At 45.7% G+C, this 26,365-nt stretch overlaps 1 protein-coding gene across 1 annotated transcript in view; it reads left to right on the forward strand.

Annotated features, from left to right (window-relative positions):
• Nucleotides 1–2,138: 2,138 nt before the first annotated feature.
• Kcnq3 (potassium voltage-gated channel subfamily Q member 3) overlaps nucleotides 2,139–26,365 on the forward strand; it is a 284,757-nt gene continuing 260,530 nt past the window's right edge. The window contains exon 1 of the mRNA XM_028773244.1: nucleotides 2,139–2,955. Coding sequence (XP_028629077.1) covers nucleotides 2,567–2,955 — 389 coding nt within the window. The 5' untranslated portion in view covers nucleotides 2,139–2,566. The remainder of the gene's footprint in view (nucleotides 2,956–26,365) is intronic.

Genomic DNA, 26,365 nt, shown 5'->3' on the forward strand with positions numbered 1-26,365 from the left:
TTGATTAACTTAATTTTCCACTCTGTATTTCACAACGGGGATCAAATCTCAACACATAGATCCCTGAGAGATACTCAACCTGTCTATGGCACAGGCACATGTGTCTGGGGAGGGATGAATGGTGAAGGATCCGATAGGAAGGCTAGGACCTGTTGCTGTCTGGTGTGTGAGAATGTTTTTAATCCAGACAATCCCCTTTCCTTTAGCCTTTTCTCTTCAGGATTTTTTTTTTTTCTGACTTGTTTGTCTGTTTCAGCTCATTCTGGATCACATAGCCTGTTACAGGCACATACTTTCCATCTAACCGACAAATATCTTTCTCTCTTGAGGATGGCCACAAGTCTTCCAATTCTCTGTTTCATTCTCATACTACAATCAGCTCCTGGGAAACGTATTCTAACACAACAAGCAGTTGATTGCTCTGCCAACCCCACACAGTCAACACTGTCACCCTTCTATAGAACCTTCTGAGCTCTTCCTTTCCCTGTCCTTCTCTGACCTCTCCTTTCTTCCCCACTCTATAGGCACCGCTGTGGTGATTTGAATATGCTTGGTCCACCCACACTACATGGGGGTGTGGCCATGTTGAAGTAGGTGTGTCACTGTGGAGGTGGGCTTTGAGACTCTCCTCCTAGCTACTAGGAATATAGACCTCTTAGCTCCTCCTGCATCGTGCCTGCCTGGAGGCTGCCATGCTCCTGCTTTGATGATAATAGACTGAACCTCTGAACTTGTAAGCCAGCCCCAATTAAATGTTGTCCTTATAAGAGTTGCCTTGAACGTGGTGTCTGTTCACAGAATTAAAACACACCCATTCTTCAGCTTCTCTTTGGTTTGCTCATCCAAATTTCCCAACCAGGCACCTGCTTTTTCTCTGTAGACTAAGACTGGATTCTCAACCTTGTTCACAGCTATCTTGTCCTCTCTACCTGACAGTCATGAAGGAAGACTGGGCGGTAAGGAGTCATGGCACCCCGGGGAAGGAGGTGAGCTTTCCCAACCTTCCTGTGATAGGGCATCTACCCTCTACCGATGGTGCCAATGACTGACCAGATTGCTTCCTCTGCCATCAGCAAACCTGAGCCATGTTTCTCCTCCACACTGCTGTATAGAAGGCTCTTCTGGGCATTGTCATAACTGTTCCCACCTTGCCACTCATATCTCACCTTAAGATGTCACCTCCTCAGTGGGGCCTCCCAGGACCAGCTCCCCAAATCAGATTCCGATGGCTCCTGTGATTCAGTTTCCATACTAGGCATAACTTGACTGACAATTGATTTAGTTTCTGACCTTCTATCTGTCACTCAAGTTTTATGAATTCAAGGGTTTCAAACCTTTGGTGGAGAGCAGTACCCTGTCAAAGGCCAAACTCACCGACATGGATTCAATGTTTTCCCTGAAGGATCCTAATGGGATCAGAGGGCATGACTGGCTTGCCTGCCTGCAGCAGGATTTAGGAGCCAGGCAGAAATTGGGGTACTGATTCTGGTGTTCCCATGCATTTCCCAGCTGCCTTCCCATCTATACGTACAAGAGGATACCCCCAAACTACCAGAAGCAGTAACCCCCCAGGAGCCCTGAACAGGAGCATTGCCATCACTGAGCCAGTAGGTGAGGTGTGAGTATGTCTAACCCAGCAATTTGGATTTTTACCTGCAAAGGCAAGCAGAGGAAGTGGAGGGTGGAGACTGAACATAAAACTGCAGCCTCAGCCTCTACCCACTCCCTTTTATTTTCTCCTCTCGCCCTGGGGAAACCCCAACGCCCACGGGGTCTGTGGAGCTCTTGCTTCACAGCCTCAGGATTCATGACCCAGCAGAAGCAGTAGTAGAGGCCTCACAACCCCGGTGATGCTGGTCCTCAAGGCTGTCTTGGGTAGGGGGGCGGCGGGGAGAGGCGGGGCGCCGCCTGGGCCTCCCGCAACCAAGGGGCGGGACGATGGAGCCCCACCCCTGCGAAGGAGGGAGGGAACCAGAGAGCGCTGCGGGTGGTGAGCGCTCCGCCCGGGCGCGCCTGCTTCTGCTGCTGCTACCGCCGCTGCAGCGGGGCTAGGGCTAGAGCAGCGGGCTGGGCGCGGGAGGGAGTGGGGAGGAGGGAGGAGGCGGCGGCGCGAGTGCCTGGCGGGCGGGCGGGAGGGCGGCTGGCAGAGGGCTTGTAAATAAACTGCGATGCTGTCTCGGGCTCTCCGGCCCGGGTGCCGCCGTCGCCGCCGCCTCCCTGGAGCTTCGGTGCCAGGCTCCCGCCGTCGCGCGCCCTAGCGCCACCGCGCCAGCCTCGCGCGCCCTCGCCGGGCTCCCCGTGGACCCCGGCTTCTCGCGCCCCTCCGGGTCCCACAGGGGACCTGCTCGGGATGTGACCCCTTGACTCTCCATCCGACCTCCCCTGCCCCCCGGGAGGCCCGCCTTTGCCTGCTTTGGGGGGGGGTGGGCGAGGGGGGGCTCGCGGATCATGGCATTAGAGTTCCCGGGCTTGCAGCCGCCGCCGCCGCCTCGTCCACGTACCCCAAGCGCTCCTTCTTCCCGGAGCAGCAGCAGAGAAGGCGAAGCGCCCGGTGGGGGCGAGGCAGATGGGGCTCAAGGCTCGCAGGGCGGCGGGGGCGGCCGGCGGGGGCGGCGGCGAAGGGGGCGGCGAAGGCGGCGGGGCTGCTAACCCGGCTGGAGGGGACTCGGCGGTGGCTGGCGACGAGGAGCGGAAAGTGGGGCTGGCGCCAGGAGACGTGGAGCAAGTCACCTTGGCGCTAGGGGCCGGAGCCGACAAAGACGGGACCCTGCTGCTGGAGGGCGGTGGCCGCGAAGAGGGGCAGAGGAGGACCCCTCAGGGCATCGGGCTCCTGGCAAAGACCCCCCTGAGCCGCCCAGTCAAGAGGAACAACGCCAAGTACAGGCGCATCCAAACTTTGATCTATGACGCCCTGGAGAGACCGCGGGGCTGGGCGCTGCTCTACCACGCGCTTGTGTGAGTACCTGGCCGCTCAAGGCGCTCCTTGGCGGTCGTGCACCTTGGGGTTCGGGCCGGGGCTGGAGCCAAGGAAGTGTTATTATCTTTGGCCACTCAGAAGCGCTCTCTGGCTTGGGTTGGGGGTGGACGGACACCAGTCTAGCCTTAGCCCACGGTTCTCTGCGGTGTGACTGAGTGCTCCTGGTGCCTGGGACATCAGGCTTGAATGCACCAAGCGTGGTTTTCAAGCTGACTTGGAAATTTGAACTGGCGAGTGCTCGCAGGTGCGCGTTTATGGTACATTCTGGGATGTTGCCACGGAAGCTTAACAGAATTGGATGATATTACTAATGAAGCAGTTGAGTCGGATGAAAACGGTCCTTAAATAAGCACCCGTTCTTCTTGGGGTGGATAGCTTGCAATTGCTACTCAATCGCCACACAACTCTGGGTTATATGATTTAACCCAGAGTTGAGGATAGTAGTGACGCACACTGCCCATAGTGGTGTACATATGCCCGTGTACGTGTGTGTTACATGAATGTGCTACCCTTCCTTGGGTTGGATGCTGATGTAAAAAAGGAATGGGGTTTGCTCTAACTGGGGTCTTAGACAGGCTAAAATGCAGGTCTTTGTGTTCTTTTAGTTAAATGAATAGGAGAATAGAAAAGGGGCGGGATTTCCAAGCTTAGTCCAAAGGGCTTTTAGTAGAGCCAGAGGTGGGGTGAAGCTATGTAATTCAGAACATCTCTATGGTTTGGGTTCAACATCCAATAGTTTAGATTCTACTATCTCTGTAGGTTCAATTTTGCCCATCTATTGGCTTGGCTGACTAGGGCATTGGACACCGAGAGTACCGGTGGGAAGTTTGTCCCCAGGGACTTCTCTAGATATAATCTCCATGCTAGCCCAGAAGGTAAATGCTAGGCCAGAAGGAAAATAGAACTACAGATGTACCGACTCCTTGGATGCAAAAAACACAATCGTATTTAAGGAGGAAGAGGGGGCACTAGCAAAGATATTCCTCACCCAGGACTGGAATCCTCAGTGTCACAACACATGAGATGTGTATGACAGGACATTTCTTGCTACCAGCTGCTTCCTAGCTTTGGCTTAGGAAGCTGTGTGGTTGTCAAGGTTTGTGTAGGAAATAGATTATTGACCCTTCCGATTTAAGGTACGTGGTTTCCCTCCAGTTGACCCTTAACTGATAAAGGGGGAAGAAGTCAGGGAATGTCTTCTGTTGGTTAAGTACCTGCCTGTCTAAGGTTGGAAGAGCTTTTCCTGGTTTGGCCAGCAGGTGGGGCGTCCACACAGGATCTCAGCTTTGTGCAACAGGTTTTCTCCAGGTTACAAAAGCCTTGAGAGAATGCATCCCTGAAAACTCAGGAAGCAGCGAGAGTAAGGATGACGTACCTCGCCAGGGAATTGGATTTTGGTTGGTCAAGCCTTTGATCTCTGTGTATTTGCAGGAAGTGTCTGACCCAAAGCTTAATATTCGTTGCTTTTTCATAGTGAAATATGAATTTTAACTGGGATTCATTCTTCCATCTCTAGCATCATGTTCAAATTAAAATGAAATGCATGCTAGGGTATATATAGTTTTAAAAGGTCAAAAAAATTATCTGAGTGCAGATCCCATGTCCTTTTGGTTAAAGTTGTGTTCAGTGTGTATTTAATGGCTTTGGAATCTGGGGTTTTATTGAAGCTTGAGATTGCCTCGTTCTTCTCCTCCCACCTTTTCTAGCTGGAGCCTGGAGCCTTGCCTTGCCCAGTCTGCAGAGACAATAGATAAAGCCTATTGCAGAAACAGCTACGATGTTACTTTACTGTATACATATTCATACCTTAGAAATCAGTTTGTAAGTGCCAAAACTATAGCTGGAGTTTCTTAGAGAAGACCTAGGAAAACTAGAGAAGACCATTAGAAGTGTCAGATATATACAAATTGTGCTTAAGTCTCACATGACCACAATGAGGTAATGGCTGTAACTTATGCTTCCTGGATGAAAATCTGACAACTGCGAGAGATAAAACCAGTTGTCGAGCATTGCAGGGATAATGGTTCTAAACCTCACATCTGGCTTTCTTGCCACACTGCACTCAGATCCCAGTTCTGACCCTTGGGGCATTTTTCTGAGCGTTGCTGAGTGCCCGTTGCCCATTGGTAATGCAAAGCTCTTGATAATCAGTTTTTCTAACTCAAGTAGGAAATTAAACCAGGATCCATTCAGAACCTAGGAGCCTCTGTTAGGAAAATGTGAGGTAGGCTAGGCTGGGGCTGGGATTTGTGGCTTCTGACGAAAGATATGTTTTATAGGGAAGCTCATCTTGGGCTGAATTTGGATTCCTAATACTTAGACAAGCTGTTTTACATCCTTCCTCGAACTCGGGAGGAGCCTGGACAAGGGAACACAGCTGAATCTTCATTGATGATTCAGGATTTTGCAGGATTTTAAGATTCAGACTGTGAAGTGCTCATTATCCTGTGCTGGGCTGTGGCTAATGGCAGGAGGGGACCAAGAAATTTGTTTGACCATGAGCTCACAGTTCAGTGTGCTCTCTTTTTTTCTGTAAATTAACCAAGCCTGTCAACTGAGGTTTCTTTCTCTCCTCTGTCCTAAATATAAAAGTGAAGATCAATCGTTTCTCCCATCTTGCTTCCTGTGCCTCAGAGGCTCATCCAGTGCTCCTAGCTGTTCACCTTCACCGTGACACAGTGCTGGTTTCACCTTCTTCAGGAATCTTTTACCAGACTTCCATCTTGCTGGGCTCAAGTTGCTTTCTGTCTTCTTCAGCCATAGAATTTTGTGTGCTGCTTTGAGCTGATGTGCTTGCTTCTCTGCCCCATGATTCCAAAAGCTTCTTGAGAGTGGAAGAGGAATGTATTTTTATTTCTTATTATTCTTTTCATTCTCAATCCCTGGAAGACCATAGAACCCATGATAGGTACTTAGTAAGCATTTGCTGTGTGGATACATCGCAGAATTCTCTCAGGATTCTAGTTAATCAAGACTTTGCTGTAACAGCTTTACTGTTACAACAGCGACAGCAGGAAGCAGCTGGAGTCAGCACCACAGGGTTTTAAGAGGAGAATAGACCTTGGAAATGTTGGGCTTTGGGGGGATGGACAAGGTGGAACTTGTGCTTGCCTTCAAGAAAAGCTCACTGCAGCCCTGTCTTTGACTAAGGCAAACTTTGATATTACAGGAAACATGCTGGGTTCTGAGTTTGCATTTATGGCTTTGCAGGCACTACGTAGGAATGAGCTGGAAGCTGAGGATGATGCTACTGCCCCATTGAAGAGTGATCCCCACGCTTAAGCTAGCAATTATGAATATAATAAGCCAACATTAGGTACTCAGTATTCAGTTGATATTGAATAAAGATCTGCTTAGAAGTCACACATACCTGATACTGTCACTGTCCTGAGCCTGTTAGTGGAGAGATGCTGTCTTCATCTTGGCATTGGTGCTAGCTTGGCACTCTGAAGGCATCCTGTTGCCCTGGCCATGTCTTTGCAGCCAGCTGGGTATTGTCCCTTACCACCTGTTAACAAACCAAAGGGAAAGGATCTGGAAAAACACCTGCTGCTGTTTTCTAAGGGAGGCTGGCTTCAAGCATCTGGCAGGCAAGGCTGGTTGCTTAGAGCCATTCCTCCAGCCCCTTCCCTGAACAGAAAGGACCTGACTGGTAGCCTTGGCCTGAAGAGTTTACTCAGGGGTTGATGGAAAACACCTACATATGTGAATAAAGAGATTTGTCAAATGCTTCTTCTTTTGTATCTCCTCCCCACGAATCATGTATGATCTATCACCTTTTCTCCCAACCCCCACGAGATCCACACACAATCTACTCTATGACACTCTCACTTCATTTTTCTCTTTATTGTCGGATTTCCTCACCTTCTTCCTTGCTCTTTTCTTAGGACATTTTCAAGCTTCTTGAGTTGCATGAAGGGGTAGGTAAGGTCATAGTTTCAGTAGCCAATAGTATTTTGTTGATGTTTAGTTTTGAGATTCTATTTTAATCACAATGTTTCTCCTTTCCCTTTCCTGTTTCCAAACTCTCCCATAAGCCCCTTCCTGCTCTCCTTCAAATCCATGACCTCCTTGTTCATCAGTTATTATTACATGCATATATGTATTTGTATATACATATGTATTCCTAAATATAACCTGTCTAGTCTATATAGCGATACTTCTATGTATACTTTTGAGACTGACCATTGGGCGGGCATTGGTTAACCAACTGGTGTACTCTTCCCTGGGGAACTACCTCTCCCCCTCCACTCAGTAACCCGTAGTTCTTCTGTAGGGTTGAGGCTTCATGGATTTTCCCCTAATTAGTTTGTCATATTTGTTGGTGACCATACATGCACTAATTACAGACATCTTCCTCAGTTGTGTCTTTGAAGCCAAGCTGATAATCTTTGGATAAATAGAATGTGTCTTCTTAGATTGTTGCATCCTCTGTGTGGACCATGCCACCATTATCAGCATCAGACTTTGTCCTCTGATGGCTGATATTTGATGCAAAGGGTTCTGCAACTTGGTGTACTCCCATGCTTATTTCTGGGCTTTTAAACCAAACCCTGCAAAAGTTCCAGGCCTTGTGCCTGTTGATAGAGATGAGTTGCAGGTTTTCTCTTCTGGAAAGAGACTTGGAACACCATAGATTGGGGCAGTGTATAAAGAAAAGAATGTAATTCTATGAGTTCTAGAGGCTGACAGTTTCCTAGCTGGGTGAAGATTTGGTCTCTGCTTCCAAGATTATGTCTTGAAGGCTATGTCCACTATGGAAGGAATACTATCCTTCACTGGCAGAAGGTAGGTAGAAGAACCAATCACATGACACTTCTTTTATAAGAGTGTGAATTTTACTGACAAGGGGAGGAACTTTTATGACATCATCATTTGTTAAGGGTTCTATCCCTTGACACTATCACATGGGCCATGAAGTTTCAACACCAGACCTTCAAATCATAGCATCATGAATTTGTAGCCTTGTGGGCTGGACAACTCGTTTAGTCCCAAAAGTATTAGAAGCCTTACTAATGTTTTCTTCAGATAACAAATTGCCTGACAACCCAAGAACATGGTTGATTCTCTGTGCAATCTGTGGATAATGAATAATTCCTTCCACTTACAGAGTTTCCTATTCATAGGCTCTGGTGTTGGTTTCCTCCTGCTCAAGACCTCAGACCTTGTGCTTCTTTCTTTCTTTTCCTTCTCCTCCTTCAAGAGTCAGATTAAATCATTGGAAACCCAGAAGAACACAGCCACATTTTAAAGTAGCTAACTGGGATATTAGTAACACCACATCTTCATTTCATTTTTGTAGTTGATGCTGTCACATCCTGGGCTGCACCACCATCTGCTCAATGTCAGGGTACCCCACTTACTGATTCAGTCACCATGACACTAAGAGTAGGCACCTCCTCACAGATGCTCAGATCTGATTCTCTGGAGTCGGAGTTGTGCCAGAGGAGCTGGCAAACCAAGAGCTTCTTTGTCAATTTGTCACCAGGGTTTAAGTTCATTTCTTTCTGTTGTCTTCTTGAATATCTGGGGTGAAATCCTATCCGACAAGACTTAGAATCCTGAGTTCTGTTTCAATGGGAAAGTACTTAGTGCTATCAAATTTTGCATTTCTATTCCTTTTCCTCAATCCCAGCCCCCATTTTGCACTTTATTTCATCCATAGCTCCATTACCGATGCTTTTCCTCTTGGCAATGCCAGTTAAATCAACAAACAAACAAAAAATACCAGACAAGACTTCCCTCAGTGATACACGGTAAGAAGTAAGATGAAATGAATGTTTTCCTCCCCAAGTTGCTTTGGGTCGGCGTTTTATCACAGCAAAAAAGAAGCAAACTAGAATACAGGTCTTTCTCCATGGCTAGCCTTACCTGCTGCTCTTCTGCAAGGTGGACATAGTGGACATAGGTTCTTGCTACAACCTCTTTCCTCGGGCTTTGTAGCTGTCTTCTGAGAAACCTCAAATCCTACCCAAAGTGCAGTTCTATGTGATGAGGTCTTCCATTGTACCTCAGAAAGACGATTTGCTCTGAATGTGTTCTGTCGAGAACAAGCTGGGCCATTCTTGCCCTGCTTTATATGTGAATAAGTAAGGCAGCTACAGACTAAGTGATTGAACTCACGTACATGGCTCCAGGTGACCCCTTCTTGAAGAACACCTCTCTTCCTGTTGAGAGCCCACAGCTGATACCCTCTTTTTTCTCCTCCACTAACCCAGTGCTCTATGAGAGTCCTACTAATACTCTCTGGTCCTACTGAGTTTCTCTTTGGGGGCAGCAGAACTATCTTAGTGATGACAACTTGGAGGAAGCTTAACTGTTAGTGACTGCTTGAGCTAGTTGCCCTCTCTTACTTTCTCCATTGTGAATTTCTTTTAGATGTTTCCTTTCCAACTACTTTCTTTCAGGAAATGGTGATAGGACAGGCAGGCACACAGTGTCTGTCTTTATACATAGTGTTTTGGGGCTTGAGAAATAAACAGACTCTTTTTCCATCAGTCCACTCTCCAAGGACCACCCTTTACCTCCTGAATCTCTGACTTACCTCCCATGTGGGGAAGGTGTGATTTAGGAAAGCGAATCTGAGGGTTATCTGATGAAAGAGTATGAAAGTTGGAATATCAAGTGTCCCCAATAGGCTCATGCGTTGAAGGCTTGGTCTCCAGTTAGTGAAGCCCTTTTGGGAGGTGGTTGAAGCTTTAGGAGTTTAGGAGTTTTGCTGAAGGAAGTAGGTCACCAGGGGTGAGAATTTTAATTATGTGATCTGCCTTGGTGTCTCCTTCATCTCTCTATCTACTTCCTGGCTTGACACCAGCTCCTCAGTCTTGACTCACAACTCCCCAAAGTCCCAGATGACCTTGGGCTGAAACCTCTGAAACCACAAGCCAAAAAAAAAAAAGTTTCCCTTTTTTAAATTGTGTGTGGAATTTGTCACATTGCTCAAAGTCTGGCAAATACGAAGGGTAAAACTGAGGGAAGGTCGAAGAATCAGATAGGAAGTTGGAGACCGACTGAAGGCGTATGATGTCAAGCACAGTTCCCTGGGGCTACTGAGGCTCAGTCTTTTGCTAACTTGGGAGGCTGTATGCATCAGCTCAGCATGATCCCTTTAAGTTCATCCAGTTTATGCCTGAAGTAGAAGTCTGAGAACTCCCTTGGTCAGCAGTGCGCGGCAGATGTTCATGGCGTTTGTTGCAGACACTACACCTGGCAGATGCTAGACAGTGCATGCTCAGCTGCTCTCTGCTTGGTTCATAAAGGGAGACAGTCATCTTGTGACTTTGACTTAACAGATAAAGCTAATTTCTCAGTGGTTCTTGAGTAAAGGAAGTCTGGAGGCCTGAGAGCCCATGGTTGTTCTGTGGTGGTTTTTTTTGACATCATTAATTTTTCATTTAGGATCATCATTCAGGAGAAAAAAGGGTCTGAATTAAAAGTATCTTCAAATATGTGGCTTTGCTGCCAGGTGTCTTTGGGCAGCCAGCCTTTCAAAGTTCTTCCCTAGGGCCACAGTAAGTAGTACTCCAGATCATCATGAAGCCAGATCCATGCCTGCTTTCTCTAGGGTAAGAAACCATCCCCTTGCTGGATTCTGTGATGGCTACTTTTCATCAGACAAAACAGGAATGACTCTCGAACAGGCACAGACGGCTGTGGTTCTGAGCCGATTTGTGATACCTTCAGAGAATGAAATGTCTTATTAATGTATAACACAAAGCATATTAGTGACTCCAGACTGTGTTTGCACACCTTTGTTGCAAAGATAACAGGCTCCTGAGTGTAAGCTAAGGGACTGGGTTTGAGCTGAGGGGATGACACTTCCTCCCTTTGCCTAAATTCTGGTGCTGAGGTAACTATAGTCTCCTTTATAGTTCAGAGCTGCTAAAGGCAGCATTGTTTTTGTTTGTTTGTTTGTTTGTTTTCTTGATTGCTTTTTCAGTACCGGGAACACCTTATTCATCTGGGAAGGAAATTCATGGGAAAATCATAAGCCTTTGAGTTTGTCCATCAGATCTGCAACCAGACTAGTTGGCCACTCAGTGCTGATTGCTGACTTAGTTGATAATCTAATCATTTTGCATATTTCCAACCAGAATCTGGCTTAGCCTCATGAAAGAAAGGAAGTTAAAACTGATGTTAGCAGACGACCTGTAATTTTAAACCTAAAGCCTGGTAAAAACTAATTGAACTGTTTGAAGAGGTAGAAGATACGGATTTTAGCTGTTTATACCCTGCGTGCTAGAAATCTTGAAGTTTTGACCTCCCAGAGCCTAGTGAAGTATATAGCACATCCTCAGTCTCACAACATGCACAAACACAGTTCCAGTCTCAAGGGATGTACAGAATCAGTGACAGAGATATTGGCTTTGAACCCTGGCTATGCTATGTTTTAGTCCAATATCACTGAATAAGCCATCAGCCTAAAGCAGATTCTTTACCTACACACTGCGGGCTCATGCATTTCAAAGCCTTGTGTGGATGTACTAGGCTAAGTGTTCAATGAATGGCTACCATTTTCCCATTCTCACTAGAAACTGCTAAGGTAGAATGATTTTCCTGACTTAAATCACTGGTGAAGTGAAAATGGTCTCTACTTCGAGGGTTATTTCTTCAAGGATACATTGCTGTTAGAGTATACTGATGAGAATTTTCCATCCCTGAGGTGGAGGAATGGATTTATCCTGAGAAGGAACGAGAGCCGTGTAAAGATTCTACTCTTGATTCATGCTCACAACGGCAGCAGAGGTGCTTGAAAGAAACACTTTCCCTAACCATACAACTTTCAGGTGACCCAGGAATGAGTTGATGCGTTCTATTCATTTATTTTGAGTCTGTGTGTGTATGCACACAGTATTCATATGGAAGTCAGAGAACAGCTTGTAAGAGTCAGTTCTTCCCTAGCACCTTGTGAGTCCTGATGTTTGGACTCAAACCATCAGGCTTGGATGAAGGAGCTTTTCTCACAGAGCCCTCTCCTTGGCTGCTGGGACTGAGTTTATACAGCCATATTAACTTACAGATATGCTGGCTGTATGCTGTGCCTTAAGAAAGTGTCTATAAGGATCTAGCTTCACTTGAGTGGCTAACTGGCAATTTTCCCTGAATGAATGACAGTGATTTTATCTCATTTTAAAATATCGTCTTTTGGCCTTGAGGAGAGGGCTCAGTGGGTACAGCACTTACAGTGCCAACATGAGAGATCGTTAGGAACCTTTGAGTCTGTGTAAAGCCAGACGGTGGAAACACATGTTTGAAATTCCAGAGATAGCCTGCCATATGCAGTGGTGAACAAGAAACTCTCAAACTTGTGTACACACATACACACACACACACACACACACACAGTGGAATGTGTGTACACACACTCTCACAGAGTCTCATAGAAATACAGATTTTTTTCTTTGAGTTAAAAAGAAAACAAAACATTTGTGTGTGTGTGTGTGTGTGTGTGTGAAATATTTGTTAGCTTTTTCGGTTTGACTGCCAGGATTGTGGGTCAGTTTGACATGACTGGAGTAATGACCATCTAGATTTTACTTCTAGGCTCCTTCTTCCTCTAAATGTTTTTTCCTTATGTTTCCAAGGACCGTTCCTCCCATTCCAAGTGCTTTATTGATGCTCGCCCTTCTTCTTCTGTATTCACCATTGTGTTTTATGTATTTTCTCCATGTGCCTTAGTCCTCTGCAGGAACAGACTGTTCTGGATAAACACAGAGCCCAGAACATAATAGGATCTCAGTTAATACCAAATAATATCTTCCTAATCATAGCTATTTCACATAGTAAAAATCTAATGATGGCTTAAGGTTATGTTGTGTGTCTTCTCCAGAAACTGAGTGTGTGGTTTGAGCTAGGCATGTCTATTCATAGATGATGTATGTGTGGGTATGGGTGGGTAGATATGTTGAGGACCAGGAGAAGGGGGAAGGAAAACAAAACTTAAATTTCCAGGTAATAACCATAAAAGGACTGCTTGCTTTTAAAAATTGCTCAGCTACACCCTAGTTGCTAGGTTAGCCATTTAAAACATGGACCTTTGATCCCTTTGACAGTATGTCAAACATTCAGACATGTATGAATGGCCCCTGTTTTATTAAGAAGGCAGGAATGGGCAGAAAAATTATTTGTCTTTCTCAGGAATTGGCCTCAGTCATTTTGAATGCAGGGGCAGCCCTGGGGTCAGAGGTTCTGAACTCCCATCTTGGTCCCTCTCCCAGCTCCTGTCCTAACACTTTCACTTGCTGCCTTCTGGCTTTGCTAGCTGCTTTATAGTTGAAACATAACTCCATAAATGTCACCATTTAAATGTGCAATCCAGCGGGTGTTAGTATATCTTCACAGTCAATGCTAGTTTAGTCATAACTAGTATGCTGCTACTAGAAGCAGCCATTAGGGTTTTCTACTCTGCTCATCAGCAAAGGAATAGTTGTGGAAGTTCATGGAAGAAGAGAATTGAAAGACAAGTCAATAGTGGTAGTATGTATTTACAGAATACATACTCTAATCATTGAATTGTCTCAAACAAAACCAGGATCAGTTAAATTCAACAGTAAAAAATGTTTTGTTGGGAGAAATACTTGAAAAACAGATCGGGTGTAGGCTTAAAAGCACAGCAACTGCAGCAACAGAAAGCAACAGCAAACCCCAAACCCTTTAAAGACTACAATAATAGACATCTATTAAAAACAAAACACATAGACTAGACACCTTACCACGGGCAGCAGACATGCATATAAAATGATGTCTAATATGGCTTCATTAGGGGATTGTAAATTAAAGCATCAGTGAGCGATTAGAATGGCTGTGGCCAAGAACCACAATGATGATGCAAATGTTGGCGGAGATGTGGAGCAATGAGAATACTACATTCTTGCTGATGGAAATAAAAACCAATAGATACCCTGGAAGAGAGATTCAACAGTTACTCTCCTGGGTGTTTCCTCATTTGAAGTTTTATACCCACACCACATATTTCCTGAAAACTTTTATAGTCGTTTTATTCATAATTAACAAAAATATTGTATCTAGGATTTCCTTTCATCAGCACCATGAATTGCTATTCAGAGGTGGGATAATAAATGGGCTGTGAAGCCATAGATGAGCCTTGAATACATTGTGTATTGATAAGTGACAAAGGGTATTCTGGAATGCTGACATGCTGCACTGTTTCAATCATATGACATTTTTCGATAAACCAAGCTATATGATAAAAAGACTAGTGATTTCCAGGAGGTAGATGGTGAAGAAGGAAGTTGAATGAATGAAGTACAGGTGATTTTTCTGGTGGTGAAGGGATGATATATGGTGCTTCAGTGTAGGTATGTGACTTCCCATTTTTGTCTAAGTCCATAGAACTGTCATGCACAGAGTAGCAGTTAAGTGAGAGATTGTAATGGTGAAGCTGATCTCACTTTCACACGGTTCGAGAAAGGTTCTAGAAAAGCAAGAGGAGTCTATAATATCTATGTTGCAATGGCTTAGAGTTGGAGCTATACATAACATGGAGATAAACTTGTTTTAAGGTTAATATTACTACAGCTGCCTGTGTCTAAGTGTTTTAAGTTCATGTATACACATGGACTAGATATATTTCCTTGTCCTTTGAGAAAGCCTGACTGATCAAATCCTTGGAAACAGGATTTATAGCATCCAAGTCTGGATGTCTAATGACAGTGTGTAAGAGAAGGCAATGGATTCTTGAACAACTGTCTGATTATGAAACATAGACAGGACGTTTGTGAGACTGACCTCAGGCATCCTGCATTGCCAGAGAGCACAAAGGTGCTCTTTATAAATAAGATCCCACATTGTTGGTAGTATGCCAAAGGGACACTATAGCCAAGAGAGAAAGAGCTCCCATGATCAAAGCAGGAATAATTTGAGAAATGAAAGGAGGTGATATTGGAATCTAACTACAGGAAAAAATAAATACCTATGAATCCTTACTAACATGAGAGCATGATGACCACAGGATAAAAGCAAATGTCAACAGGTATGTGCTGTCATAAACAGTCAAGTGGGAGAGGTAGGTCTTCTCAGAAGAGCTCTTCTTGCTTCTATGGGTTCTTTGCCTCCAGAAGAAGCACAGTACAGATCACATATAGTGCCGTCCTTCCAAAGAGTAGATATAAAAAGAAATGTATTAAATGGAATGGATGAGCTTCACTCCCAGCCACGTGGTACAGTATCACTCACCTGTGGTCAGTCAAGTTGTATCAGGTCAACTCAACCTTGACATGATGGAACAAAACTGGAAGTTTGCTCAGACTTTTCTTCCTAAAGTGCACAACCTCTGTTTAACCTCAGAAGTCATGGTGACTACAAAAGCCCCAACAGAGACATATTACCCATGCTCACAAAGCTATCATAGTTGCCTAGACAAGGAAAGGCAGAGACAATCATAGAGAGGCCAGATCCAACATCGGGAAGCTGGCCATGTCTCCTTATAACTGTCTCTGCCATAGACCCCTACAGACCCTGATTTATGGTCCTCACTAGTACCTGTCTCTTCCATGCTGTTTGTCTCATGGAACTGTGTTCAACTAAGTCACATGGTGTGAAACTTCCCACCATTGCCAAAAGGTTGTAAAAAGGTATAATCTTTCCTTTGTTCTTGGGTTGATCTGAAGACTCCTCAAGGGAACTCCTTGGAAGATTACCCTGAAGGCTGTTCTCTGTAGAGGGTCCTCAGGCCTTTTCTTGCCATCCTTCTTCCTGGCAACTGTCTCCCTATCTTGCCCACTCTTACTCTCTTATTCTCATTCTTAATGAAGCCAAGTCTTAGAGGTATGGCTTATAACAGAGGTGATGAATCAGAGTAGTGACATAAGTGGGAGTATGAAGGTTGCCTCAATGTGTGAGGCCAGTGTAAAGATTATTGTTTTTTATGACTCCAAGAAAGTCTAAACTGTGTTTCAAACTATAAACAATTGAGCTCAGGGAAAAATCTTGACATAGACATCACTTAAAGAGTTGGAAAAGTAGAATGAGAGCTAGCTGAGTTGGCAAAGTGTTAACTTGAGTTCAATCCCCAGAGCCTATCGGAACAAATGCTGGGTGTGGGCACTTTCTTTGCAAACCTGAAGACCAAAGTTATGATCCCAAGAATCCACATAAAAGGTAGGAGTGTATGGTCTATGTGTAATCCTGTACCCTGGGAGGTAGCATAATGGAGTGCCCAAAGCAAGCAGACTAGCCTCCCAGAAAACTGAGCTCTGGATCTAATGAGTGACCCTGCCTCAATGTATAAGCTGGAGAGTGATTAAGGATGACATAGATGTCAACATTGGCTCACACATGCACACATACCCATAAGCAGTTGCACTGCACACACATGTGAGCCCATGTTCATGAGCATGCGTACACACCAATGTGCACACCACTGTTTTAGTCACTGTTTTCCTGATGCTGTGAAGAGAAACCATGACCAAAGCAACTCATAAAAGAAAACAGTTAACTGGAGGCTTGCATACAGCTTCAGAAGTTTAGTTCATTGTCCTGGTGGGGAGCGTGGCAGCACACATGAAGTGAGAGGCGCAGCTGAGAGCTTTACATTCTGATCCACAAGCAGGCAGAGGAAGAGAGAGGGACTGGACCTGGCATGGACCTTTGAAACTTCAAGCCCACGCTCAGTGAGATACTTCATAATCCAACAAGGCCACTCCTCCTAATCCTTCTCAAGTAGTACTACTCCACCATTAGTCCAAAAGCTCACAATACCCAAGATGCAACTCACAGACCACATGAAGCTCATGAAGAAGGAAGACCAAAGTGTGGGTACATCGGTCCTTCTTAGAAGGAGTAACAAAATACTCATAGCAGCAAATATGGAGACAAAGTGTGGAACAGAAACTGAAGGAGGGGCCATCTGGAGACTGCTCCACCTGGGTATCTGTCTCATGTGCAGTCACCAAAGGCAGACGCTGATGTGGATGCCAGGAAGTGCATGCTGACAGGAGCCTGATATAGCTGTCTCCTTAGAGGTCTGCCAGAGCTTGACCTATACAGAGGCGGATGCTCACAGCTAACCATTGAACTGATCACGGGGTTCCTAATGGGGAATGAGAGAGAAGACTGAAGGAGTTGATGGCGTTTGCAGCCCCATGGGGAGAGCAACAATACCAACCAACCAGAGCTCCCAGGGTCTAAACCACCAGCCTGGGAGCACATAGGGAGGGGCCCATGGCTCCAGCTGTATATGTAGGGGAGGAGGGCCTTGTTGGACATCAGTGGGAGAGGAGGTCCTTGGTCCTATGAAGGCTGGATGCCCCAGTGTGGGGGAATTTGAGGGTAGGTAAGTAAGAGTGGGTGGGTGGGTAGGGGCACATCATCACAGAAGCAGGGGGAGGGGGAATGGGATGGGGGTTTCTGCGTGGGGGGGCTGGAGAAAGGGAATAACATCTGAAATGCAAATAAAATGTCCAATAAAAAATTAATTAAAAGAAAAGAACCAAAACCCAAAGCTGGACATGGTGGTACATACTTGTAACCCTAGCACTGGGGATGCAGAGACAAGGGACTCTCTGGGGCTTGCTTGTCTATTTGCAGTATTCCAGGCCACTGAAAGAACCTGTTTCAAAATAAGGTGGACAAGGCCTGAGGGACAGCCTCCAAAGTTGTATTCTACACACACACGCATAAACACACACAAGCATGCATGCACGCACGGAAAGCTGAAGGAAATGGATATCCAACACAGACCACAGGCAAGAGCTCATATGCATACATGGCTCAGGCTTTAAACATACCTCAATTCCCAGGCCCTTGTGTTTGGAATATTAATTAGTGTCACTGCATGAAACAAATCAAGCTGGGGACCTTGCTTCCATCTGGAAAAAGGAAAAAGAACATCTAGAAGTGCTACTGCTGGAAGTAGCAGAAACATTTCTGGTAAGATGCTGTTACTGGTAGGATGGTATGCAGCCCCCTCACTGGGTGCAGAACTCACCGCATCAGGAGCCAGAGCCCTTTTCTTTTATTTGTGAGGCAGTCCACCATTCTACTTTTGGTCTTGGTGCTTTTGAATACTGTAAGCAATGCACAGGTGCCAGTGACTTTTATTATCAGTGGACTCAAAGAGCTGACAAGATGAAACTTAAGGAACGTTTATATTGGGTTTCATTTCGAGTAGGTGTGGACATTCCCTTGGGGAAATTCATGGCATCAGGAGCATGAGACAGTTGGTCAGATTTCATCTGAAGTCAGAAAGCAGAAACCAGACAGGAAGTTACATGGGCTAAGAAGCCTCAAGGCCTTTTGAGGTGACTCACTTTCTCCAACTATGCCCCACCTGGATGCCCACTCACAGCTGAGGGCCGAGTGTTCGAACACAGGAGCCTTTCACATTGAGGCCACATCAGTATATGAGTGTCCCTGTATGGTGTTTATTCCTTTGTGATGGGAACATAGTACTCTCAATTAATGCAACCTTGCTTTGGTGCATATCAAAATGCCCCCTGTTTATGCCTGTGTTTGTCCACCTTCCTCCATTGCTGGACTCTTGTGTTTCTCCCCCATTCTGGACACGTCGAATTGTATTGCTGTGAACAAGGGTGCACAAACCATACCCAGCCCCTCTCTCGAGACTTTCTGGCTCCTTAAGCCTATTTTATTTACTGCTTTAGGTAGGCAGTGGGTAGAAAGAAGGGCTGTGTGGGTAGTGGGGAGATGACGACTTGATGGCTGAGGACAGACTACTGTCCAGCACTCTCTGTCATCCATACTGAGTAACATTGGATAGGTTCATCATTCCTCGAGGTCTGTTCTGCTCCATCTGCAAGATGGAGATCTCCTGTTCTCTTCTATAGGGTGTTCCTAGAGGAAAAGAAGTTCACTATAAAAAACCTGTAGGATTATTGACATACCATACACTGTACAACAAGGGAGATGCTCCAGACCTGGTCGTGTAGCCTGCTGAAGAAATGAGGAGTGGGGGTGGGGCTGGGTGATCTATCTGGGGAGCATAAAGATGGCAAGTCATGGAGCTGGGACAAAGGCCAGAAAGACACAAGGACAGATGTTACTTCTCACCCTTGTCTTCTGCTCCATCATGAACATATCAACCAGATCCTTATTCTATCACAGATCCTCAGGGGCCAGGCACAGGCTGGCCATGAGGTAGGTTCTTGCTGAATATGCTACTTTCATTGACCATGCCCCATCTCAAGTTCCAATCAAAATCCCAGCTCTGAGCATGGTGCTGGAAGGCACTTTTGGAAGCCTGAGTGCAGCTGACTTCTGTGAGCATACTACAGATGGGCTCAGGAGCCAGCCTGGCAGCCTGAGAGGGAGCTGCTGTTAACCATGAGGAACTGGATGTGTTCCAAAATGAACCAGCAGCAGTGAAGGTGTCCAGTGTGGACCTATGACCGAATTCATCCTGCAAAGAAACGTACTGCTGTTGCACAGGGGTTGAGTGAGAAAGAGCCAGAGCCAAGATGCTGCAGGAGAGGAGTGAGGCCATGAGCTATGTACCTGTAACAGTAGAAGGGACTGCCTGAAGCCAATGGACACACCAGGCAACTCTTCCTGTCCCTGGGATCTAAACTGCTCTGATGTCCCCTTCACATACATAGGGGTCCTTTAACAGCCAAGAGGCCAGTGGCTCCTTTTTCTAGTTCCTCTTCAAACCTGATAACTTCCCCAACCACATCCTGCGGAGGGGACTGCCAATTCCTTGTTGTCTCTTTTCTGTCATCCTTGGGTACAGATGTCGACTTGAACACTTAACACACCTCAGATTGGTTAGATGCTGCCTGTGGAGGCGGGGGTTGTCTTGAGGACGTGGTGTAGAAGCCATCTACCAGTAATCTAGCACTGCTTCAGGCTGTCAGGTGTTTCCACATTCTTCCCATCAGTTGTTACACGATTTTCTGCTGAGAGCTTTCTCTTGTTCTTTACAACATGCTGGGCTAAGGTTGTTTTCTGCTGGTACTGAAGCGATGGACTTTGTCTGATCAGTCTTCAGTCTGCCTTCCTTGGCCACAGGGATTGACCACAAGGAGAAAAGGAGGCCCATTTATAGCCACTGGAGGAGAAAATTCAGACAAACGACTTTCATCCTCTAAGGGTCTTTGGAGGTGAAAGAAAGGAGGGATGACAAGGGCAGAAGCCGGATGAGAAGGAGGATTCATGGATCCATGGCTGGAGATACAGGGAGACTGCAGTGGCTTGGGAGAAGAGACTCATGAGCTGCGTAGACCACAGAGAACATTGTAGACTTGTATGAAACCTCTTGGATCCACACCTGAAATTATCATGGTCATACGTGTGCTTTGTAAGGATGCCTGTCTATAGGCTCCGCAGAGGAAGGAAGGGGCTGAGGAAGATGTGTGTGAGGTCATCACACAAGGCAACTCCATGATGGCAGCAGGCATTTAGAGGCTGCCTGTGTTGTTCCAGCCTTGTGTATGGAGGTTCCAGTGGTACTGTAACCCACCAAGTCTCTGCCGAAGCTCCATAGGCTACATTGCATTATTCACACACTATAAGTGAGAAAAATGCTCAGGACATCAACTTTTACCCAGAGCCACCCAGCCAGAACAGCAGACCCTAAAGCCCGTGTTTGCCACACCCCTGACCATAGCAACACTCTGCCCTCTGGCTCCACTTCCTCTCACTCTACTCTGTCTGCAGCCTGTAGGCGCTTCAGGATGGAGCCTGACATTTGTGTTCAAGATGATTCCCATCCTGCTCACAGAAACGCCAGGGTGGATGATGGAAGTGATTCAGCAAGAAGTAGGACTGGAGGAGAAAGAGCTGTGTAAAAACATTTGCAAGTGGATTTAAAATGAGAGTCCACCAGCCCATGCCAGCAGACTGGGAAGTTTGGGAGATATTTTTAGACCATGAAATCCAAATGGCACAGAACGTGGGTTGGGAAGATAGAAATGCAAAGAATAGCTTGCTAGCTGTGACCAGAGGCTGGCTTTCACAGAGTGTCTTCCTGGCTGTAAATTCCGACTCTCCCAAGTGTGCATATGGGTCCCCTCCCCTCCCTCACTCTCCTCTCACCACCCCTCCCCTTCTTCTCCTGCCCAAACCTCTTCCCTGCCCCTCTCCTTCCTTTCTTTTTCTCTTCCCTCCCTCCCTTTTCCATTTCTTCTTTCCCCCACCCTCCTCAATGTCCCCTTTCCTTTTTCTCTCACCTCCCTCTTGTATTTTTCTCTTTCACATTATACAGTACAGCTCCTTGATTTTGGAGACACCTAGAGACTTGGATGAGGTTGGATGTTGACTCTTTTTGACACTTGGGAGGCTGCTGACACAAGCCCAGCCCAAATAGTTAAGCCATCCCAGGGAGATTGTTGGTTCATGGATCCCAGAATCGTCAAGATCAAGGGTGGAGTGACATGGAGGCAGGGATGGCCTTACCTGAGAATCAAGGATACCTGGAGTCAGGAGTGAAACAGAGTATGAATGTGAGCTGATGGCTCTGCCTCTCCCTGCATAATGAGAACCACATGATGAGAACCATGGCCATCTGCAGTGTCCAACTTTCTCGAATATCTGTTGTCAGAGACACGCCTTATATCATTGGTTCTGAGGTTGGAGACTTACTGACTTAGCTGGGATGGAGTACCAACTCCCAGAACATCTTTCCCCAGCTGTGTCCCTAAAGTGGGGTCATGAGGAGGCATGCCAGGTGCTGTGAGCAATGCAGAACAGTTCTCAGGCAGAGGGTGGGAGGCTTGTCATTCACAGAAATGAGCCTGCCTAGTTCTCCTGTTCTCTTAGTCAGCCCAGGATGGTGCAGGTACCTGGCAAAGGAAGACAATTTATCTCTAGAAGGATTGGGGGTGTTGGTGCATGATAGACAGTACCAGAGGTCTTTCCTGAGTACTGTAGGCATTTTGCCCTGTGCCTGCTTTCCTTTTCCATCTTACAACTTTACATGGTGTGTGTGTGTGTGTGTGTGTATGTGTGTGTGTGTGTGTGCTCACGCGCGTGCGCACGCGCATGCATGCACACAAGCGCATTTGTAAACATTACAAATATAGAGATATATAAACACTACAAGCATATGTGTGTGCGTGTGTGTGAGGGTAGTGTGTGTCCATCATCTGAGTCATCACACAGACAGAGTTAGGTAAGAATCTACAGCTGGCTCTTCTGGTCCCACCTCAATTCCTTTCCCAGAGGGAACTGCTTTTCTCACCTTGTCCCTAAGTCATGCCTCTGTATGGCTATCTCTTGATAAATCAACTTTAGGCATTTCATTGATTTCCTGTTGTTTTCTATCTCTTCATGGTTTATTTTCTCTTTTCTCTCTGCCCTAACTCATGCAGAATGCCCCTCAGTGTCCTTAGTCTCTGGCTACCTCTCCTTTTCCCATTGCCTTTCTGGTTCTCCTTTCTGTGCATCCAGTTACCATATTCTTTGTCTCTTTTCATAATTATGTCCCCCTACTTCTGGTCCAAAGATATATCTCTGTCTCTCTCTTTCTCTGTCTTTCTCTCTCTTCCTTCCCTCCGTGTGTGTGTGTGTGTGTGTGTGTGTGTGTGTTTCAGAAGCTAACTTTCAGTGTTGCTTTTCGGGTAGTTGATCAACTTGTATTTTTTTTAATTAATTTTCTTTTAATTGGCTTGAAGCTGATTGAGTAGCCCAGGGATCCACCTCTCCAGGGATAGGTTACAGTAGTGTCTGAGTATGTGGGTTCTGGTATTTAAATTTAGATCCTCCTGTGTGTGTGTGTGTGTGTGTGTGTGTGTGTGTGTGTGTGTGTGAAGTGTTTTACCTCACTGAGCCATCTTGACAGCTCAACAAGCATCGTTTTCCTTTTTACCCTTCTTTTGACTCTGGATGTCCTCGCCCTCTTGTCTGGTGACTCTCCATGTACTCCTGCCTGGTGACTCTGGATGTCCTTTTGTCTAGTGACTCTGGATATCCTCTTGTCTCTATAGTAACCTAAAGTCACAATTATTACTAGTATTTGAGCTTCTTATGTGTGCTGCTTTCAAGACCTCCAGCTCAAGCTCATTCCATGATGTCTAATTTTATAAGGTGTACAGAAAGAACAGGTACCTGGATACAAATTTCGTTACACTCTGTCTTCATATGACTCTTCTTTCTCTCTCTATGATCATAAGAGCTCAAGTCATAGAAGAGGGAAGAGCTCATGGGACTTTGCCTTTTCCTGAGGATGTATAGAACTTAATGGTTGACCTAAAGGCATTTTCTTCAGTGATGTAGTTGCTGGTAAGGCACCTGACATCCTGTAAGCAAACCCATTACCCGTGTTTTTTGTTAAGAACTGTAGTGAAACTTACTGGGCACATAAACCAATGTAAAAGTGGAGGAGGCCTACTTAGGGAGCAGAAGGAGTACTAACTCCTAGGAGTAGGAACGAACAGCAGAAGGTAATTGAGTGGGTGAATATGATAGCAATAAATTATGTACATGTATGAATATATCATAGTGAGACTCAGTATTTTACATAATATATACTCAGGACACATTAAAACACAAAAAGATCAGTAAAGTATTTATCAATTAGAAAAGATGTTTGTTGAGTAAGATTAAACAAAAAGCCAAACCAATCAGAGTAGGAAGTATTGGATATTTTCTGTGACTTCTGTGCTTTGATGTCCTAATGCTCTGCCCCCCTCCTGCTCACACTCCATTCACATGTCTTTAAATTCATGGCCTGCTATCTCCTTTCTGTAGCCTTCTATTTATGTGCCTTCTGTAGCTCAGGTATAGCAGACCTTAAGTAGTCTTGTCCTCTTAATGTCAGGATAACTTATGGGTTTCCAGAAAGAGAACTCCTGTATTGTTGACATTTCACATCCATAGCTTTCCTTGCGAAATAGCATTTGGAGTTGCAGTAAATCCTCTAGAAATTACCCAGAGTTAACTAAGAGTTGCTTGAGCACCAGGCATTATGTGTTCCCTGGGAATTTCTGCTGACACAGTGCCTCAGCCTGGTTGCTTTGCCTGGCTTTAGTCATATCCTCTGCTTTTCATTTTGAAGAATGATGAGCCCAACCTCAGAGAGGACAAAAAGACTGACTCCCTGAGAACACACAGCTTGCTCCTGGCAAAAGAGGCCAAGTTCTAGGCCTCCCTTCAGCTCCTTTGTGCTATCTGCAGGCAAAGTACCTCTCGTCATGTGAATGTGTGGCATCCTGTAATTTGCCAAGTAGTTTTGCATGCTACTCCCTGAACTGGTAGTTAATTGGGGACTAATTTTATTGGCTGAAGATAAAAGATTGTTTTGATAAGGATGAATGTGGAGAAGGGGACTACAGAATCCACTCTAAAGTTTGGAGGACTAACCAAAAACTTTAAGATCACTGCCTGCATGACCTCCTTCAAAGGGAGGCTGTATGTCTCTTTTAGATCCTGGTCCTGGAAGAACGGTAGGGTTTGATAGACAGAATGATGAAGTGTAGATGACCTCTCTGAATACCTATGCAACTCACAGCTCTGGGTCTAGCACTGTACAAGGTCCTGGAGTTAGCAGCTCCATCAGACAGAAATATGGTTAGAAATGTTTTAGAATTTCAGAAAACCAGCTAATTTCTTAACTGGGAGCCACATCTTGGATTTAGCAAGCACTGAGGACTTTGTCTGACCTGAGACTGGTTCTGTAATTTTGAAGAGTCTGAATCTTCTCATCTGTAGAGGGGTGATCCTCAGGATTGAATGTGATTCTGAGTGGGAGATGCTAGTCACTCAGCAAGATTGCTGTACATTTACTGATGTCGGCAGGAATGATCACATGTGCTTCTTCATAGCTTGTGGGTAAAAGATCCCTGTTCACCCTTTGTAGAATTACACTTTCTCTTGAGTCTTGGCTTACTAGTTGGAATAACAAGCCTCACTTTGTTATAGCCAAGCGAGACTCCCAGCAGAAGCAGGAGGCCAGAACCAGGCTGTAACATAAAGACACAGACTCTGATTACCACAGTTTCTGTTCAGAATCAGTGGTGGGAACTGGTTTGGGGGAACACATGGCTCAAGTAAGAGGAGCATGGGGTGAACTGTTTCAGGACACTGGTGTGCCCAGCCACACTGGTGTGCCCAGCCACTTGTCCCACATTTCCTGAGGCCACTCTGAGAAGGAGACTGAAAATGATAATCTCTTCATGTTATTAGTGCATTTGTGTGCGTACACACACACACACACACACACACACCCCTACACATACATTATATTTGTTATATATATAAAACATGCTATGTATATGTTTATATATATATATATATAACATATAACACACATATACACATATATGCACACAGACACATAGACAGCAAGGCAGACAGACAGACAGACAGACACACACACACAGAAGGCGGCTTCCTTGTGTTTGAATCCAAGCTCCACGAGTTAACTGCTGTGACACTTTGGGCAGTATTCTGGAGTTTTCTGTGGCTCCAGAGATCTGATATAAAGCAAAGGAGGCACACCTTTCCTCCCAGCTTGTTGGAAGGACTGGGTTAAGCTCAGAGTGTCTATCTGAGAGTCAGCTATGAAAGAGTAAAGTAAGTGAAAGAAAACAAGTAGGTGGAGAGGAATCTGAAAGCTCTGCGGATGCCATCAGGTTCATGTTGGGAGCAGGACTCTCACCTGAACACAAGGCCCTTTGACCATATGAATCCATGCTGCCCGCAGCTCACTGACAGTTGCAAAATCTAGCAAATGAAATGCAGTGCAGCAAGCGTGCTCTCAGCATGTCGGCAGTGAGACACTGGCTTTCACAGGACTCCATTCAGCTTGTGGACAGGCTAGACTGGGGAAACATGGCCGGTGGGGAGTAGCTTGGGTGGTCCTGGGGATCAAGTCTAAGGATAACCCTTGTCTATACAGTGATAGGTGGATCTTGTGGATATCTCTGTCCTGGACACATCAAACCCCTTTGATTCTCATCAGGGCTCCAAATCTACTCAATTAAATAAGTTAATATTATCGTCATCATCATCGTCATCATTAGTATTAGTATTAGTTTTGATTGGAAAATGCTTACCTGGTTTCCTGTGTTCTGGAGACCAAAGCCAGATAGATACTTCAGAGCCTGCCTCTAATTGACTGTGCATAGGGGGCATAGAGTGATTCCCATCCTGGGGATAGACTTCTGTAACAGCCAAGCTGACAGTGACCCACAAACGGAAGGCCAGTCTTCCTGCTTCTCCCACTTGTGTTTCCAAAGGTTATGCCCCAGTGGGCTTTAGCATAGCTCTGATGTGTAATTCTAATTCCCTTGGAAATAGGGCTAATTAGAGCATTTGTCATTGCTTGCTGTGAGGATTATCAGCCCTGGATGAAGATCCATGGCCTGAGCCATTTCAGTCTCCCAGTGCAGGTGCCCCTTTTCTGGAGCCCAGCTGAGATGTTTGCACAGAGAGGGTGTAGGGTGGGGGAAGGGACTGGGTGTTCTTAGTTAA

The sequence above is a fragment of the Grammomys surdaster genome, unplaced genomic scaffold (assembly GCF_004785775.1).
Source record: "Grammomys surdaster isolate TR1022 unplaced genomic scaffold, NIH_TR_1.0 224, whole genome shotgun sequence".
NCBI classification, from domain to species: domain Eukaryota; kingdom Metazoa; phylum Chordata; class Mammalia; order Rodentia; family Muridae; genus Grammomys; species Grammomys surdaster.